Raw genomic sequence first — 16,170 nt, forward strand, 5'->3', positions numbered from 1 at the left:
GATTTCCCATTTCTTTATCATCTCGAAGAAAAAAACGGACCTTCGAGAGTGTATCGAAGAAAGATACCAACATTCGAACAGCGTCAATTACAGCTTAAGCTACAGAGCAAGACCTGCGGGGCTTAGTGCGCCAACATGGCAATTCTGACGAGACTAGAATGCCTTGCGTTCCTGTATTCCTTCTTGGAAACGAGCAATGCAGAAGGAAGAGTCGCATTCAAAGAGAACTGGAACATAACTGGATGGATAACGTACATCGAGTTCTACGCGATCGAAAACTATTATTACGATCTGACCTACTTTAATTGCGGTGAGTATCTTGAAGGACCAGAGCACAACTGCACTGCAGTTGTGCAGGGACCGCAGTCTGAAATGTCGTGCCCCTGTACCCCGCGCACGTATGACGTAAGAATCCTGTGAAAAAATGTGCTTCATTATCAAAATTGTTTTCACCCACATAATTGTTGATAGATAAAATTACGCGAGAGTTTATAATACCGGCGATGGTGAATTTTGCCTATTCATCATAATGAATACAGGTGACAAATGGAAAAGCAGACAATCCGACGAAGACGATTCTCTTAATGTGTAGCATCTTGAACTTCGGCACCTGCCAAAGCAAAGAACTTGTTCTATCGGACTACGTTACAAATGCTCCCGACTTTTTCATGGCGAAGGACGATTCTTTTGACATTGTGATACTCTGCAGCGAAAGTACGTACTGCAAGTACAACATCGACGTGGAAGGAAACGTTATTTCTAAGCTGGAATCTTGGTTGCACTATGATCCTCGACGTAATTATGAAGGCACGACTCTCCGTGTGCTAGTAACCGATAAGAGGCGTAAACTCTACGTGACGAACACACTGGATGGATATCTGAAAAGCAGTTTAGAGAAGTCTGACGGTAAGCAGTTGGAGAATTAAGTCTTTTTGAGTCGAATCTTCTGTGATGAGATCTCGACTAACTCTATACAGGCTTTGAATATTTGACTTACTTGTGCATTTGTTGACAGATTCGTGGGTGATGCTATTGCCAATTTTGGATGATGATCAGTACAACGTCTTAAATGATGAAGATGATCCCGAATACGTGAAGAATGCCGTGGCATATTCAACTGCTCATGGGACGATCGGCATAGCTACAGCTGTCGACGAGACTTGTGTAAAAATCTGGCAGTTTGATGACAAGGGTTATCTAAAATTAAACGCATCGATTGAGCATGAATTTTTCGTGAAGTATGTGAGAATTTATAATTCAGCCGATGGTAGATTTGTCTTATTGACCATGGGTACGGATAGAGGAAGGACGATGGTTTTCGATAACAAATTTGACAAATACTATTTTACAAAAGTCGCTGCTGATGGAAACATCATCGGAACAATGCAGAAGACTGCAAATCCTGATGTGAAACTCAGCAGGGATACGAAGGTTCAGCTGTTTAAAACCAAGTTAATGAGTGTTGCGTAAACTTTGAAAACATTGTCTATTATCAGAGTTGGAACAGTAAAAGAAGCAAGGCAGATCGCTTGGTTAGGTGCTTTGAAGGCAGTGATTTTTGTGAGAAAAGTAATATCTTTTGATTCTTTATTTTTCTTCATTATTTTGGATTTAAAATGCAGACCTAAAATGGTCTTCTTTCTATTAGCGGGAAATAATGAATTCATTGCTATTGTCCGCGTTAGTAAACTCGATTGTGAGATATTTATGTACACATGTATACTACGAGGTGCTACGGCGGTTAACATGGTGCCCCTACGTATAGACACAAAAAACGCTGAAGTCAATTGATAAGCGGTTTTCTTAATGTTCATTATTAGGAACTTCATAAAAAAAAAAATAGTAGGTGAGATCGTTAAAATATATAGGTCGTTCTTGTTTAGATGAAATGACAAACATTATGTACGAGAGGAAACAGGAAAAGTCAATTTTAAGATTTTCGGTCTTTTATTGATCAAATTTCTAAACCTTACGAACAGCACAAATACATGAATTGTTAAAATAGAATATTTGCAGGCGTCCGTGAGGACATGAAATTTTTCGCAGTATCGATAGTGGATGGGAGTCACGTGAAATGCACTTGCTTTTTCGATTTTTCGATAAAAGAGAAAAAGCGTCGAGAGGAGGGCGAAGGATATAGGAAATAATGACGGGGTAATTGAACGTCTGATCTACTCGGTATAATCACTTTACACATATTGCACAATTGAACGAGTTTTGTATTTATATATTTTTCATTTGTCTTTCTCAATAGCATGCATCCATAACCACCAGAATTTGTTGTTGTTGTTGTTGATTTCTTCCTTATGACTCGACTCCTTTTTTATCGCTTTCCTTCGCGCTTCGGAACATTTCTATCGTTGGTTTTGTTTGCATCGTCGTCACTTAATAAATGTGCGTTTGACAGTTTGACAACTTATTATTCGGTAGCTTCAATCGGTACGCAGCATACAATCAAAAATCGTTCGATTAAGGGAACGCTGTCAGAATTTACAAATTGTCATTGTACAAGAGTAAAGTGTTTTGTCTAAATGTTTTATGTGTATGTATGTACGCCTCAACGAATGACAGAAATGATCAACAAAGAGAATTTATCGTTATTTATTTATTACTCTTTTTATTTTCAGGCGACGTAAAAAACAGTAAAACTGTATGTATAACACGAGTTCTCATATGTTTTTTATTTTTATGTTGCCCGTTCAAGGCAATATTGTTTTATCTACAAAATCATTCTTATGTTTTATCACAAGTTTCATTTTTTTTAAATGCGTATTTTTTGTAAAATACGATTTCTAATCTAAAGATTACTAGTAAGCGATAACAATCATACAAGGGTGACTTTTTCCCTTAATTGACGATTTTGTGATACGAATTACGATACAAGTATAATGTTATTAATATGTAAAACATAAATTTATTGATATGATAAAATGAAAATTCTTATAGTTAAAATAATACGTCATACAGTACATACAATCTATCGTCACAAGGTTTTATTTAAAATCTACCATTGGACCATTAAAATCCTAACAGTTGATTCCATTGATTTCATTAGGATAAGTCCTGCGAGAATAAGATCATTAACAATTAAGAATTCATTGCTTTGTAACAAATTTGCCGCATCTCAAATAAAGCATGAAACGAGCAATAAAAATAATTAAATTTACATCAACCTGATGATCAAAAATAAAATGATCAGTTAATCGGATTAAATATTTTTTTTTCGGTTAAGTTGTTAGTCAATTACAACTTAGAACTTTTAGCAAAATCGCCAAACGTTATACAATCTTTATAATTCGCGTGTATATAATTTTTACATCCTAATCAGCCCTATATAAAAATACAATTTTGTAATTGAAACGTAACCAATTTTTCGTAAAAAAAAAATAATTAATCGCAAAAGCAATAATACGTTCAATCACTAAATAACAGCGTAAATTTCATTATTAAAAGTAAGTAAACACTTTGCCTAAGGTCCTTACTCTACTTTTGCCTGACCTTCAACGCAATATCCTCGCGTGTATGTAATTTACGGAAGTGCATGACAAAGCTGAAGCTGAAACGATTTACACATGAAAATGGAAATCATCACGACAATCGCTTAAGTGTAGACGAATTTTTTAACCATACAGCTGAATCAATAGTAAAAAAGCGACCATGTAATGAAAGTTGACTTTATACAGCAAACTATGAATAAAAAAATAGAAATTTATCATTTGGCGCGCTCATAAATTTCATATTATTTGGAACACGTTTAATAATTACTTATCAAATCAGTAGTAAATCGTTAATGAATTTGAACTGTTTCACCATATTTACTACTATAATAACTACGAAAGACTTGAAATTACTTTTAAAATCGCCCAAAATTATTTAAAGCCAATAGTTTACTAACGTTTTTAAAGTAATTATTTATAGCCGTGCCTAGTTCGCCGTTTAAACATTACTGTTCATCGTCAATTATTATTACACATACCCAAACGGACAATTTAATTATACCACAAGAGCATATTATTGTAATACAAATTATTTTAATTCAATTTTCTTTTTTTGTTTGAATCACCTCGAAATCATAATTCCAATTGATGATTTTCATTTAACAAGTGCTAAGTCAATAGCACGCCATTTTTTATTTAATACATACACGTTTGTTGTTGCTAATCGGCGCTCGGCGCTCAATGCAAAGATTGATGAGAAAGAAACGAACATTAACCCTTGTATTAAAAAGGGTTGAAAAAAACAGAATGTACAACAAAAATCGTAAGATTCGCCCGCAAGAAAGTTACAGACATTTGGTTTTCTTTATCCCTTCAGTAAAACTATAATCGGTCGTCATTGCATCGTTAAATTATTTTCATCATCGCCATCAGCAGCATCGAAGCCATTGTCGTTACCATGTCCCTTCTTCGTTTTGTACCACAAAGTCCTTGCACTGACTCGATCTCCGTATAAAAATAGAACTCACTTTGAAAATAAACTAGCTCTATGATAAGGAACGATTTGTAGAAGTGCCCTGAGAGTATAAAAGTACGACCGAGGCATCCTGATCATCCCGGGATCGGCGTCTTGTGGCTCTGAATAGAAGCGGCGAGCCGTCGATGGAGGCACGGCCACGCGGCGGTACAACTCCGCCGCGCGCAACGGAATTTCTGCTCCAACCGACCGCCGTGCGTTTTCACAACCTTGACGATGGCCTGAAAGTAAATATTAAACATAGTAGTTTTCAAGCAAGAAAAAACCTAAGACGCCAAAGTATACCAATAGAATAACTTTTTCGAATTCGAATACTCACCATTATTTGCTGATGCTCACTCGGAGTGGCATCTTCTTCAGGTGGAATGATAACTGGTTCATCTGAGTCTGTGAATTTCGAACGAAAAAATGTATATTAGTAATTATGTCGTAACGCGTAAATTGGTAAAATGTGTCTAAGTATCTCAATCTAAAATCCGCACTTATTCCAGAAACTTCTTTAACAAAATTAACACCACATAGTTCAGACAAGCTTTCGTACTAACAATAATCCCTACAGTAAATAAACGAAGTCGATCCTTACAGCGTATCTCACCTTGAACCTGGCGATGCGCGGGCCTAACGTTTTCGACAAAGAGTATGTCGGGTGAGCGCCACGGCGTACCGTAAGGCTGTAATCTGTCCATATTTCTACCACTGCCCACAGGTCCGAATAGCGAGGGACCTCTTGGTGGCTGTCCGCGTGCGTTCTCCACGAAAATAATTTCAGGCGCAGCCCAAGGATTGTTGTAAGGTGCCCGCCTCTCGTGTCGATTCGCGCCATTTCTACTCTGCAGCCAAAAGCGCTGCTGCGACCGTCTAGCCAGAATACCGCCACCTCCGTCCATCGACATGTCGGAACCATTGTTGGCCGAGCGCCAGTTAGGACTGTCGTTGTAGTTCGAGTGCCACATGGAGGAACGAGGCGAAATACGCTCGTTGCGACCACCGTTCGGACCATTTAGACCATTGGGTCCGTTTTGCGATTGATTCGAGAGCAAACCAGAGGTCGCGGTGGACGGGTAGCTCGAGCCCATACCTCGATGCGGACGGCGCATAAACACAGGGTTCACGTTCATCTGGTTGTTCAGGCTTGTCGTCGTGGCTGCAAAAAAAGAAGATTTTTAATAAGATTGCAAAGTTTTACTGAATTTTTCGACTTTAAAAAACTGCAAGCTCTTATAAGAATCAAATCATATAAATCGCTGGTATTTTATGACAATTGTTGTATTATGTAAAAGATACCAGTATAGATGGCATAATATAATTTTTTTCTTCAAATTTTATCAAAATTCGATGCATAAAAATATTAATTAATTCTTAAAAACTACGTTGTTACATACTTAACATTCGTAAATGTATGACTGATTTAATCGGTGCAAAGAAAAAGAAGTGTTGCTGAAAAACTGCTTTTTCCAAAGAGTTTTTGTCAATAGACTGCTTATGCAGCTCAGCAAAACAGTAACAAACCTAATAAGCCCGACTGAATCAATACCTGCACATAGTACCCCAGCCCATAGAACGGATCGATCTGCGTGTTACGTACCGATGGTAGAGTTGAGCGTTCTCTCAGCCTGCCGGACAGGCAGACATATAGGACACTCGCTGACAGTGCAGCGGTTCCAGTGGTCAATGATCTCCTTGGTCGAGCCGCAGCAATTGATGCCCACTTGACAGGTGGTAATATGGTTCAGGAGGTTTTTCGTCTCACGGCAGTGAGGTAACGAACACAGCAGCATCACGTCATTCTCCTGGTTCTCGCGCTCCTGACACTTGTAGGCGTGAGCCAGTTGCTTGATCACTTCGGGAACCTCCGCCGCGTCCAGACTCAGCGGCACTGCGCCTTGCAAGAAGCGATCAGGAGGGACAAAAAGCAAACATGACAGGTTAAAAATTAGTTGACATTGGTTTGCAGGAGATGCATGTATAAGCGGCTGACCGAACGAATTTCTCGATTGGCACAGAGATTATGTAAAATTAATTTTTGTAATACAATCCTCGACTATTAATTAAAGATGTGCTACAGTTTTGTGACACTTAAGAAATTTATCTCGATAGCAGTATCGATTCGATCAGAAAAGAGAACGTGACCGATAGCTATTTCCTAAACGTTGAGAACGAAGTATTTAAAATAGCTCCGTGTGAGCACAGATGACACAGAAGTTTTCATGACTCTTCAAACATCGTACTAATTGTTTTAATTTAAAAAATTTCAAATAGAATTATCTTTTCTTTTGTAAAATTAAACAATTTTTCACGCATCTTCTGTATAATAGAAAAATCATGAATATTGTAATTGCATGTTCGTCATGTCACAGCTTTCAAACGGGTGTGTCATCATGGCGTCATACTTGAACTATGAATTGAAAAGACCGTGCTTATCAAGTAGATAAAAGAACTTCCTCGAATGCGAATATACTAAAAGTTTAAACAATTCTGATAATCTAAGTTGCACTGGATTAAATCAATGTTCGAGGATCAATTAAGGATGACACGTGTCCACACATATTTGTATCACAACATCAAAAAAAAAACCACAGTCAACGACAAATTCTCGTTAAAATTACGCAACGCCAGCAACATCTCCAACCAATCGCAACACTCGCTCAGTCGTGCCGTCAGCACGTCGGTGATCTCCCCTCTCCACTTCAGCAAGTAAAAAAGCCAGAGAGCCAAAAAAAAGTGAAACAAAAATAAAGCGCAATATTTACTTGACGGTTCGTTACTATCAGTACCAAGAAATTGATTGTGGCTGGCCTGCTGTAATTGGGCAGCCTGACCGCGCGCGAACGCGCAGTACGGCAGGGGTGCGCCCGGCGAGCCCATGAGGCTGGGCATAACACCTGGCGGGGGTGGCGCCTCGCCGCCATGCAGTCTCATGTTGCCCGCGGGGCCACCGTTGCCCGCAGGCCCGCCATTCGGTGGGTTGCTTGGGAACGGCGATGGGTTCATCGGGTACGCGATGCCCAGCGCTTCGTACGTTCGCCGGATGTCCGATAGATTGTAGTACTGGATTCCTGGCTGCTGCGTTGGATTTGCTGTAAAAGTTATTTTTAGAATTATTATCGCCTCGCGTGGAATTGACAAAAGTTGCCTCGATGAATTTCTGCTGCGCATCGAAAAAGAGCAGCAGAACATTGCAAAAGACATCTTACCTCGATCTTTTGCAAGAAAGTAACACCGCTTGGCCATCAAGTCATAATACTGTGCCAATGAGTTGGCTGCTTTGTACGTTTCGCTTTCGACGCTCTGTGCAATGGCAAGACAACTGTTCATTCTGTTGTCCATGCTGCCAGCTTGAGGAACCGGAGTCGTCGAGAGATATTGGGCCCTTTAAAAGCAATTAAGTTTTGGTTTATAAAATTTGATGTTGAAATTGTTGTATTATTAAAAATTCTTGATAACTTTAATTTTTGCTAATATTCACATTTACGGCAATGAAATATCAACGACTGATAAATCGTTCACCCATTCTTTTGATTGATTATCGGTCCATTTTAAGAACTTTTTACAATTCATAGAATTAATCAAAAGTAAGGAGATATTGAATAGATTACATTAAAAAATCTTGCAAGAGCTATTACAAGCTGTTCAATGCGTAATCCAGTGGATTATTTTTTTTTAATGTTTGAAATTGCCGGCGACACTTACATTTTACGTACGAGACGGTTTCTGTCGTTGAAAGTGACGGACTTGTGCCATTCCTTGGACCGACCGGGCATCTGCGAGTTGATAATACTGCTGTTCTCCGACAGCACTCCCTGTCCGTTGTCGTTGAGACCGAAGCGCTGCTGTGAGCCGACTGCTGACGAAGGCATAAATTGACTGTGTGCCATTAGAGCGTTCATCGAATGTAAAAGATTCGGGGCCAAAACTTGCTCCGCGTTAGGCATGAACTGCGTTGGATCACCTAGAAAACCTTAAGTCTCCTTAAAAAATGTTCAACATAACTCGAGGATAAAAGCTATAATAATGACTACTCAAAAAGTTTATTATGCAGAATTTTATATTGACTAATGATCCCACCTATTGGTATGCTACTGCCAGGCACTTGATCTGCATGAAGCAATGGTCGAGGTCCTGGTGGTCTGCCATATGCTTCAAACTGTGGACGAGCTGAGCCTATAGAGCTTGTAACTGGTATTCTCATAGTTCCACCAATAGCTTCATCAGAGAATAAATTAACAGACGTTGTAGAGTGAGCAATGCCTGGTTGACTATGAGATTGAGTCGCTGTAACTGTTTAAACAAATGATATTTATCATATGCCCAATGTGAGGAAATTATTCCTCATTTTTTTTACACATGTTGAATAACAATATGGATAGACTCAGAAAACTTTGCACTTTTTTCATAAATTTACAAACTTGAATTCATTAATTTGATCTATTAAATCAACTTTAATTACCTGGTTCACCAAAGCCATTCGATCCATAATTTTGCTGCATATTAACTAGTTGTATATTATTAGCAGCAGCAGCTGAAGTTGTACTACTTGATGGAAGAAATTGACTAGACATTCCTGGGAAACCTGTTGATTAAACACAACTGTTCAGCATCACAAAAAACTAATTGCTTAAATATAAACAAGGAGATAACTTCTTACCGTATCCCATCTCTATTTTATGAATTTCTTCTTTTACAAGGGTAAAATACTGTGACCGTGATGTTGCTGTTTTGAATGCTTTGCCTTCAATTTTTCTGGCTGCAGCAATCCACTTTGGTGATCGATTATCTGAGTTTTCTCCATTACGTGCATTGTGCATAAGTGATTGATATCTGTATGAAAAATTGATTGTACACTCGTTTTAGCTCAATTATGTGTAAAGTTACAAAATAAGTAATTCAAAAATTGCTGTTCTGAAGAAAAAAACCTTACATTTTATGCACAGCTCGATTTCTGCTATCAAGAGCAATAGCATGACGCCAGTCTGGTACTGCAAGCTGACCAAAATCTTGCACCGGATTGAGAGCCAAGTTTCCGCCCATAGGCATAGCAGCCATGTTCATGTCTACTTCTCTGTCTTGTGATGCAATGTAACCAAAAGGTACCATATTTGCTCCAAGATTTATTCTAGCATCTGTAAAGCATATTCATTTTATAAATGTCATTTCTAATATGATTAACTAGAAATTTAATAAAAAGATTACATGTACATCTAGGTTACCATATAACAGTTAAGTCTTTTGCTATACGTATAAATATAAATGAATCACTAAATTGATACCGATTGTTTTTACTTTAATAAGAAGTAACGGATTATAGACCATAAAAGAACTATCGAATTGCATAATTTATTGTTCCTAAACTGGATTATAAGACTTGGTTTTATTATTAGAATAAGTAAGATTGAATAGTTTAGAATTTTTTAAATCTTCAAGTATCAATTTTTAACTATATTTTATTCATATATTAAGAAACACTTGTATTATTTAATAAAGGCCCAGTATTATAAACCGGTTTAATATTTAAACAGGTTTTATTTATTGAGTATCAAAAATCAATCATAAATAATGTTTAATTTCCATTACATTTGATCTGTAGCCTTGATATTTATACGCATTAGTGCTATTCTTATATTTAACATAAAATACACAAGTTTACAAGTAAAGGAAATTCGTATTTGACTTTCTAAAGTTTATAACAAAGTTAAGGGTGCATTGGCCATGGCTGCTATGATATCGAATAAATCAATTAAAATTCAATTAACCATCTATAACTGATGCGAACACAAATCAAATTAATCAATGATATCAAGTATAGAAACTCAAATAAATAATAAAGAAAACATATTTAATTATCAATGAAACAAAGAGTTGAATCTCAATTAAAATTACAAGTGATTAATGTTAATGAAAAATTGAACCGATATATCATTTGATGATACACTACGATAACCAACACAACCTCAAGGAAATAGGTGGAAATAGTATTAATGAAATTTATGAAATTAAGCTTCACGTTTTAATTGCCTTGACAATTTTACAGCTTAATCGATCATGTTTTTACGGGAATGATTTATTTGAATTAAGATTACTTTTTTAAAGGGCAATACCAAGTCTTTTAGAGAACTAGTCACTTTTTTAATAAAAATTTTTAATAAATTTTGAAGACAAGGTTTTATGCATGTAAAGTCAGTTTAATTTTAAAAATCACATATACAGTTTGGTTTGTATACTTCAAATTGTAAAAAAATCACTTTTACTTTTAAATATTTTATGCCTCTTTGATTAGTTTTTGGATAACTTTAAAATTGAAGGTTAATTAAGACACAGAAGCCCTTGATTTTCCACCTGTCTTTCCTGGTTATAAGCTTTCAAAGACACTGACCCTTAGAGGACTAGTTTTTCTTTTTAACATCAATAAACCGTACGCGAGTAAATAAACGACAAAATAGATAGCAACAAAATTTTGATTCCCATAATCATCTGAACATCGCGTCAACTATACTGAGAACTACGCAGTGAACATTTTCGTCTTGTGAACCGCACACATAATCAATACGCGTCTCGTGCACCAAAAAAAAAAAAAAATTTTTCAATGCTTGCAGTGATTAAGGCCAAAAGGCCACTAACATCTCGCGATCGCGACTTGCTCCAAAATGGAGTTTGGAGCTTCGTCTTTTTTCAAACTCTCATCGCGCGACACGAAAGCACTTCCGGAAAGAATAACTCGTTAACGATAAGCCCGACACTCACAAAGAAAAAATAAATAAATAAAGCGGTCGATTTCATTGATTATTAATCAAAAAGTGAAAGTACATGCAGTCGCGACGAGAAAAAATTTTGACCGCGCGCGAGCGCTCGACCTTCCCCCAAAAAGAAAAATCTGCACTTGCTGATGCAGGTCGGCCGAAAAAACACCAGCGACGCGTCCTCATTACTCATCATCGTCCTCAAAGGGCCCTGAGCGCATCTCTCTATATCCTCTATCTCTCTCTCTCTCTCTCTCTCCCGCCAGTACGATGCACAGCCCCCACCTTTGAGTAAAAAAAAGAGTAATAAAATACACACTAGTGTTTGGCCAGATAATAATAATAATAATAATAATAATACGAGACTTAATAAACTCTAATAAAGGTCTATAAATCGAAAAAGTACACATATATACCAGTCTATCGGGCCGAGCATATCGATTAATCGGCTAAAGCCATGACATCCCGTGGGTACGCCTGCCTCTCCTCTTTTCTCTCTCTAGTTCTCTCTCTCTCTCTCGTCGAGTGTATCTGTGTGTCTCTCTCTCTCTCTCTTTCTCTCACTGTGTTCGCCCCTTCGTATCGCCGGGCACGAAAAATCTCGCGTAGCCTGCCTTCCGCGACTCTAGAAGAAACCTCTCCAACGCTCTAGAGTACTTTGGGAACCGAGAAAAAGATCAGAGAGAACCTCCAGAGAATTGCTCACACACGCACACGCACACTACATATGATGCATTTAACAGCCCTTCCTCTCTCTCCCACTCGCTCACTTACACATATACACTCTCGCACACGTATTACTCTCTCCTTCTACAACCTCAATCCTCCTCGATCGATGTGTTGTGTGCACGTATATATATATATATATATACATAGAGAGCGAGAGAGAGAGAGAGAGAGAGAGCGTACTCCCGTGGATGAGTCAACAACGCTGCCTCCACGAGCGACGTCGTCTCCACGAGGGCAGACAGCTGCATCTGCGCGATACAGACGTCCGCTCTCTCTCTCTCTCTCTCCCCCCACGCGAGATCCCAAAAAAGGCTAGAGAGAGACGGCGATAACGCAGGCGCTGCTGGTGCTGCTGCTGCTGCTGCAACTACGCAACTCTATATTGTATACGCCTGTCTCTCTCTCTCTCTCTCTCTCTCTCTCTCTCTCTCTCTCTCTTTCTCAGCTGGCTTTGTCCGTGTGTACATGTATGTGCGCGGGTACGGTATAATACGCGCACGACTTTTTTTTTTTCGATCGAGGAAGATATGACAGGTAGCCGTGGAAGGAGGAGGAAGATGTCCGGACTGCTCACCCAGAAAGTTGGCCGAAGCCTGTAGGGGATCGCCGAGTCTCTGGCGCTTGTAGGCTGGTGGCCCTTGCCTATACTCCTCCATTTTTCTTCTCCTCGGCTCACTCCACACTGCTGCTGCTGTGCTGCTGCTGCTGCGAGACGTCGCCCGTCCCGTCTCTCTCTCTCTCTCTCTCGCTCTCTTGCCTTGGAGATTGTGTATAATACAGTTACAGCTGAGCCTGCTGCTGCTGCGCTGCTACGACGACGACGTCCGAGGCGCGCACGCCTCTGGCGATTTAAACGACTCCCGATAGAGCGCTAGTGAGCGAGAGAGAGAGAGCACAACAAAAACAACACGCGACTGTCTGCCCCTCTCTCTCTCACTCTCACTTCTGACGATGTAGCTCGTCGTATATAGTTATACAGCTGGACACTATCACGGCCATACGTATTCACGACACACAGTCCTCGTCTAAGGTGCGCACTGCGTGCGTGCGCGCGCCTGCTGCTGCCTGCACATTGGGTTTATCGAACTCCTCTCTCTCTCTCTCTCTCTCTCTCTCTCTCTCTCTCTCTCTCTCTTTCTCCCTCGGCACTATTTTCCGCACGCGCACATATACGTACGTATCACCTATATATAAAACACACTGCTCGTTCGATTCGCTTACGTGTGTGCGCGTTATGCACTAGCAGACGAGCACACAGCTGCTGCACGTGAAAATCCCTTTAAAGCGGTAGCCGACGTATTACCGTCCCCTGCTTCTTCTTCTGCTTCTTCCGCTCTGCTCATCGACGAACGCGCACAAAGAGCTGGAAGCTTCTTCATGAGTGCGCCTGCACGATGCACGATGTGGCCGCACCTTTAGCGCCTCGCTGCCGCTATTACGACGATCTTTCGTAATACCTGTCTCTCTCCTGCGTATATATGTATATATATATATATATATATATTATATACCTATATCGGCAGGTATAGCGGCACCAGGAGAATTCGTGCCCTACGTGTTTTACATATACGCGCTCTGGCCCTTTGCCGTCGTCCTCTCCTCTCCCACACACACACACACACACACTCGTCGATTCTTCTTTTTATGTAACCCTCTCTTCCTCGCTCGCTTCGCTGTATATAGGTATTTCCGTCTTTGGCGAGAGCGGCCCTGTGTACACACTGCTGCGTTGCGGAGAGAAGCGGAAACGACGGAGAAGGAGAGAAGATATCGCTTTGCTTCGGTGTACTGCAGCGAAACCTCCTCGTTACTTACTTCTCTTTTTTCGGCATACACTTCACTCGCGAGTAATCCCAACGATACGCTGCTACAAAGAACGAACTGCTCACAGCTGCTGATGTGTTATGTTTCACACGTGCAAACATACGCACACTACTCACGGGGCACAGTATATTTACATATGTATATATACCTGCACGCGCAGGTGAAGCGGAACGCTTTGAATGTGGCCCACGCCGCGTCAGTCTCAATACTGATGAGTCTCGCACAGTGTCGTGCTGCAGCAGTGCGAGCGTGCCTCGGAAGAGGGAGCGAAAGAGTGGATGGGGGGGGGAGAGAGAAGTACCTTACACGTTTTGTTCGCGAGTGCCTTAAGCCTCGTTCACAACTGCGTGAAAGCACACCTTGTTCTTTATTATATTTTCGAGCTTTGTTCCTACGCACCGCGATGTGTCCGTCTCTGTGTGTGTGTGTGCGTTTCGAAAAATATTTATCCCCCCGCGCGCGCGCGCGAGTCTTATCGTACCAACCGCACGTTCGATGCGTTTATCAGCCGTTGAACTCGGATTTCCGTGTATAACGTACTATACATGCACTCGCTGTTACAAAGTACGTACTACTCGTGCGTGTGAAAAAAAAAAGAGTCGCGAGAAAGTGGGAGAGCGATCGTGTATATGCATATATATATATATATGATAATCTCGCTGTCGTCGTTTTTCCCCAGTTTATCAGCTGATTATACCGCTAACCGCGTACCTATATAGCTATACACATGTATGTAAACTTCGTCGAAGTAAAAGTCGTGGCATAGAAAGCTTCGTTTCGTGTCCTTCGCTACGCGCTCGCAAAACCGTACAAGGAGAAGAATCAACGTCGAGCGAGAAAAAAAAAGCGAAGCCAGCATAGCTATAGTAACTATATCCGCGCTCCTCTGCGCGCATTCGGCGAGTAACGATTTCCTCCCTTTCGCAACGCGACCGATTTCAACTGTTGAATCATTCAGCGCAGTCTATTTCGCGCGGAGAGCATCGTAGGTATTCTCTCCATTTCAAAGGCAGCCTAACCTCAAGCGATTGGTCGATTCAGGGGGCTCGAGGTCGCCACCTACCAATGCTTCCTAACCTCTTCTCTTGCACCTCGATTCCATTGGTCGAGAATCTTTCGCTCGCCTATTAGACAGTTTCTAGCGTTCGCGCAAAGAAGAGCAAAGCTGTGCCTGTATAGACCGCACACACGTGCGCGCGAGGGAGAGCGACACAACATAACGGCCCGTAACCCAGTTATGTATAGCCAGGTATATACGTACGCGAATATTTACGTTGGTGGAGGGGGGGGGGGAATTACATCTTTCTCTCTTCTCAAGACCACTTGTATGTATGTACCTACACAAACGCGCGCGTATGTGTACAGCTCTTCTCTTATCCTACGAACGGCCCTTTCTTCCGTTCCTTTCAATTTCGGACGCAGCTGTATGCGTTTTACTCGCGTATGTATATCGAGAGAGCAGTAGCGCGCAAGCGCCACTATTGATTTCAGGGTAGCTCCATGCTGTGCATAATGCTAGCTTGAACTGCGTCGCGGCCTTTCGCTTTCCGTCTTTCTTCCTTCCGGGGTCCGATCGGGCCCTTCCAACACGTTTGTGTCAACTTGCGCGTTTTATTCCACAGCTGGAAAATGAAGTTTTATATTTCCATGATGATAATGATTATATATCGGTAGTATAAATTCTCTCACTTGAATATACTTATTGTCTTCTAGAATCCTGTACCTTCGAGGAGCGAAGCGAATGATATACTCGGTTGGGGGAGTTTCGGGGCGGAACCGAAGTGCTGCACCAGGTATAGCGGACTGAAAAGGGATGATTTACCTATGCTGCGATGCGGTCGAGTCGGGAGTGTGTGTGTGTGTGTGTGTGTGAGTGTGTGTGTGTATATTTGTGTCCGGTACCTGGAAGTCGTTTTCCTTATGGGAACGAGGTCTTCGTGTGGCTTCAGTTTGTCGGAGGATTTTTTACTTCGAAAGCTGTATACTGTCGTTGCTGCGTTTTTCGCTGCGAATAGCTCAAAAAGCTTTTCGCATCAAAGTTCGAAAACGAATCTTGTAAGCTTCTGCTCTATTCGTCTCTATTTCCTTGACGTTTTGGACAGCTCTCAGCGGCGTTCGTGATTCGATTTGCTGTATATATAACGACCGCAAGACGTAAACTTTACATCATCAATTCGCACTGAACGTTTTAACAGTCGAATATGATTTCGTCATCGGATTTTCTTGCACATTTCCGTCAAGTCTTGCAAACTGCAGTTGCAGGATTTGCACAGTTTAGGTGGCATAAATTACGCTAAATAAATCACGGATTTTTATTGGTCCTTCTGGCGAAGGACCGCCTCTGTAGGTAATTTCGTAGGTTCATATAAATCCACCAATAGACTTAAGAAGCTTATTGAGCGGACTTACA

The 16,170-nt window shown here is 40.6% G+C and overlaps 2 protein-coding genes across 17 annotated transcripts; one reads left to right on the top strand and one right to left on the bottom strand.

The window, feature by feature from the left end:
• Positions 1-559: 559 nt before the first annotated feature.
• On the top strand, positions 560-3,481 carry LOC107980850. Its single transcript, XM_016983514.3, has 2 exons — positions 560-906; positions 1,016-3,481. The coding sequence occupies exons 1-2, from the start codon at positions 585-587 to the stop codon at positions 1,468-1,470; spliced, it is 777 nt and encodes a 258-aa protein (XP_016839003.1). The 5' UTR covers positions 560-584; the 3' UTR covers positions 1,471-3,481.
• LOC100678789 lies at positions 2,202-14,033 on the bottom strand. Of its 16 annotated transcripts, none has more exons than XM_016984500.3 (13): positions 12,511-14,033; positions 11,624-11,832; positions 9,392-9,593; positions 9,119-9,291; positions 8,921-9,043; positions 8,539-8,751; positions 8,164-8,431; positions 7,668-7,843; positions 7,224-7,550; positions 6,059-6,370; positions 5,057-5,617; positions 4,793-4,860; positions 2,202-4,694 (listed from the first exon to the last, which is right to left on the bottom strand). In XM_016984500.3, the coding sequence occupies exons 3-13, from the start codon at positions 9,565-9,567 to the stop codon at positions 4,548-4,550; spliced, it is 2,544 nt and encodes an 847-aa protein (XP_016839989.1). In that variant the 5' UTR covers positions 9,568-9,593; positions 11,624-11,832; positions 12,511-14,033; the 3' UTR covers positions 2,202-4,547. The 16 variants fall into 16 exon arrangements, with proteins under 16 accessions (XP_016839989.1, XP_016839987.1, XP_032454424.1 ...); XM_016984498.3 differs by having other exon boundaries at positions 11,624-11,863; XM_032598533.1 differs by lacking the exon at positions 11,624-11,832 and having other exon boundaries at positions 12,511-13,368; positions 13,752-13,978.
• Between the last annotated feature and the right edge of the window lie 2,137 nt (positions 14,034-16,170).

The sequence above is a fragment of the Nasonia vitripennis genome, chromosome 3 (genome assembly GCF_009193385.2).
Source record: "Nasonia vitripennis strain AsymCx chromosome 3, Nvit_psr_1.1, whole genome shotgun sequence".
Taxonomy (NCBI): Eukaryota; Metazoa; Arthropoda; class Insecta; order Hymenoptera; family Pteromalidae; genus Nasonia; species Nasonia vitripennis.

Coding starts and splice junctions, on each gene's coding strand:
- LOC100678789 (XM_016984492.3), bottom strand. CDS start 12,592: ATGGAGGAGTATAGGCAAGGGCCACCAGCCTACAAGCGCCAGAGACTC. Junction 6,371..7,223: donor TGATAGTAACGAACCGTCAA/GTAAATATTGCG, acceptor TTGTCCCTCCTG/ATCGCTTCTTGCAAGGCGCA. Junction 5,618..6,058: donor AACGCTCAACTCTACCATCG/GTACGTAACACG, acceptor CTTTTTTTGCAG/CCACGACGACAAGCCTGAAC.
- LOC107980850 (XM_016983514.3), top strand. CDS start 585: ATGTGTAGCATCTTGAACTTCGGCACCTGCCAAAGCAAAGAACTTGTT. Junction 907..1,015: donor CAGTTTAGAGAAGTCTGACG/GTAAGCAGTTGG, acceptor ATTTGTTGACAG/ATTCGTGGGTGATGCTATTG.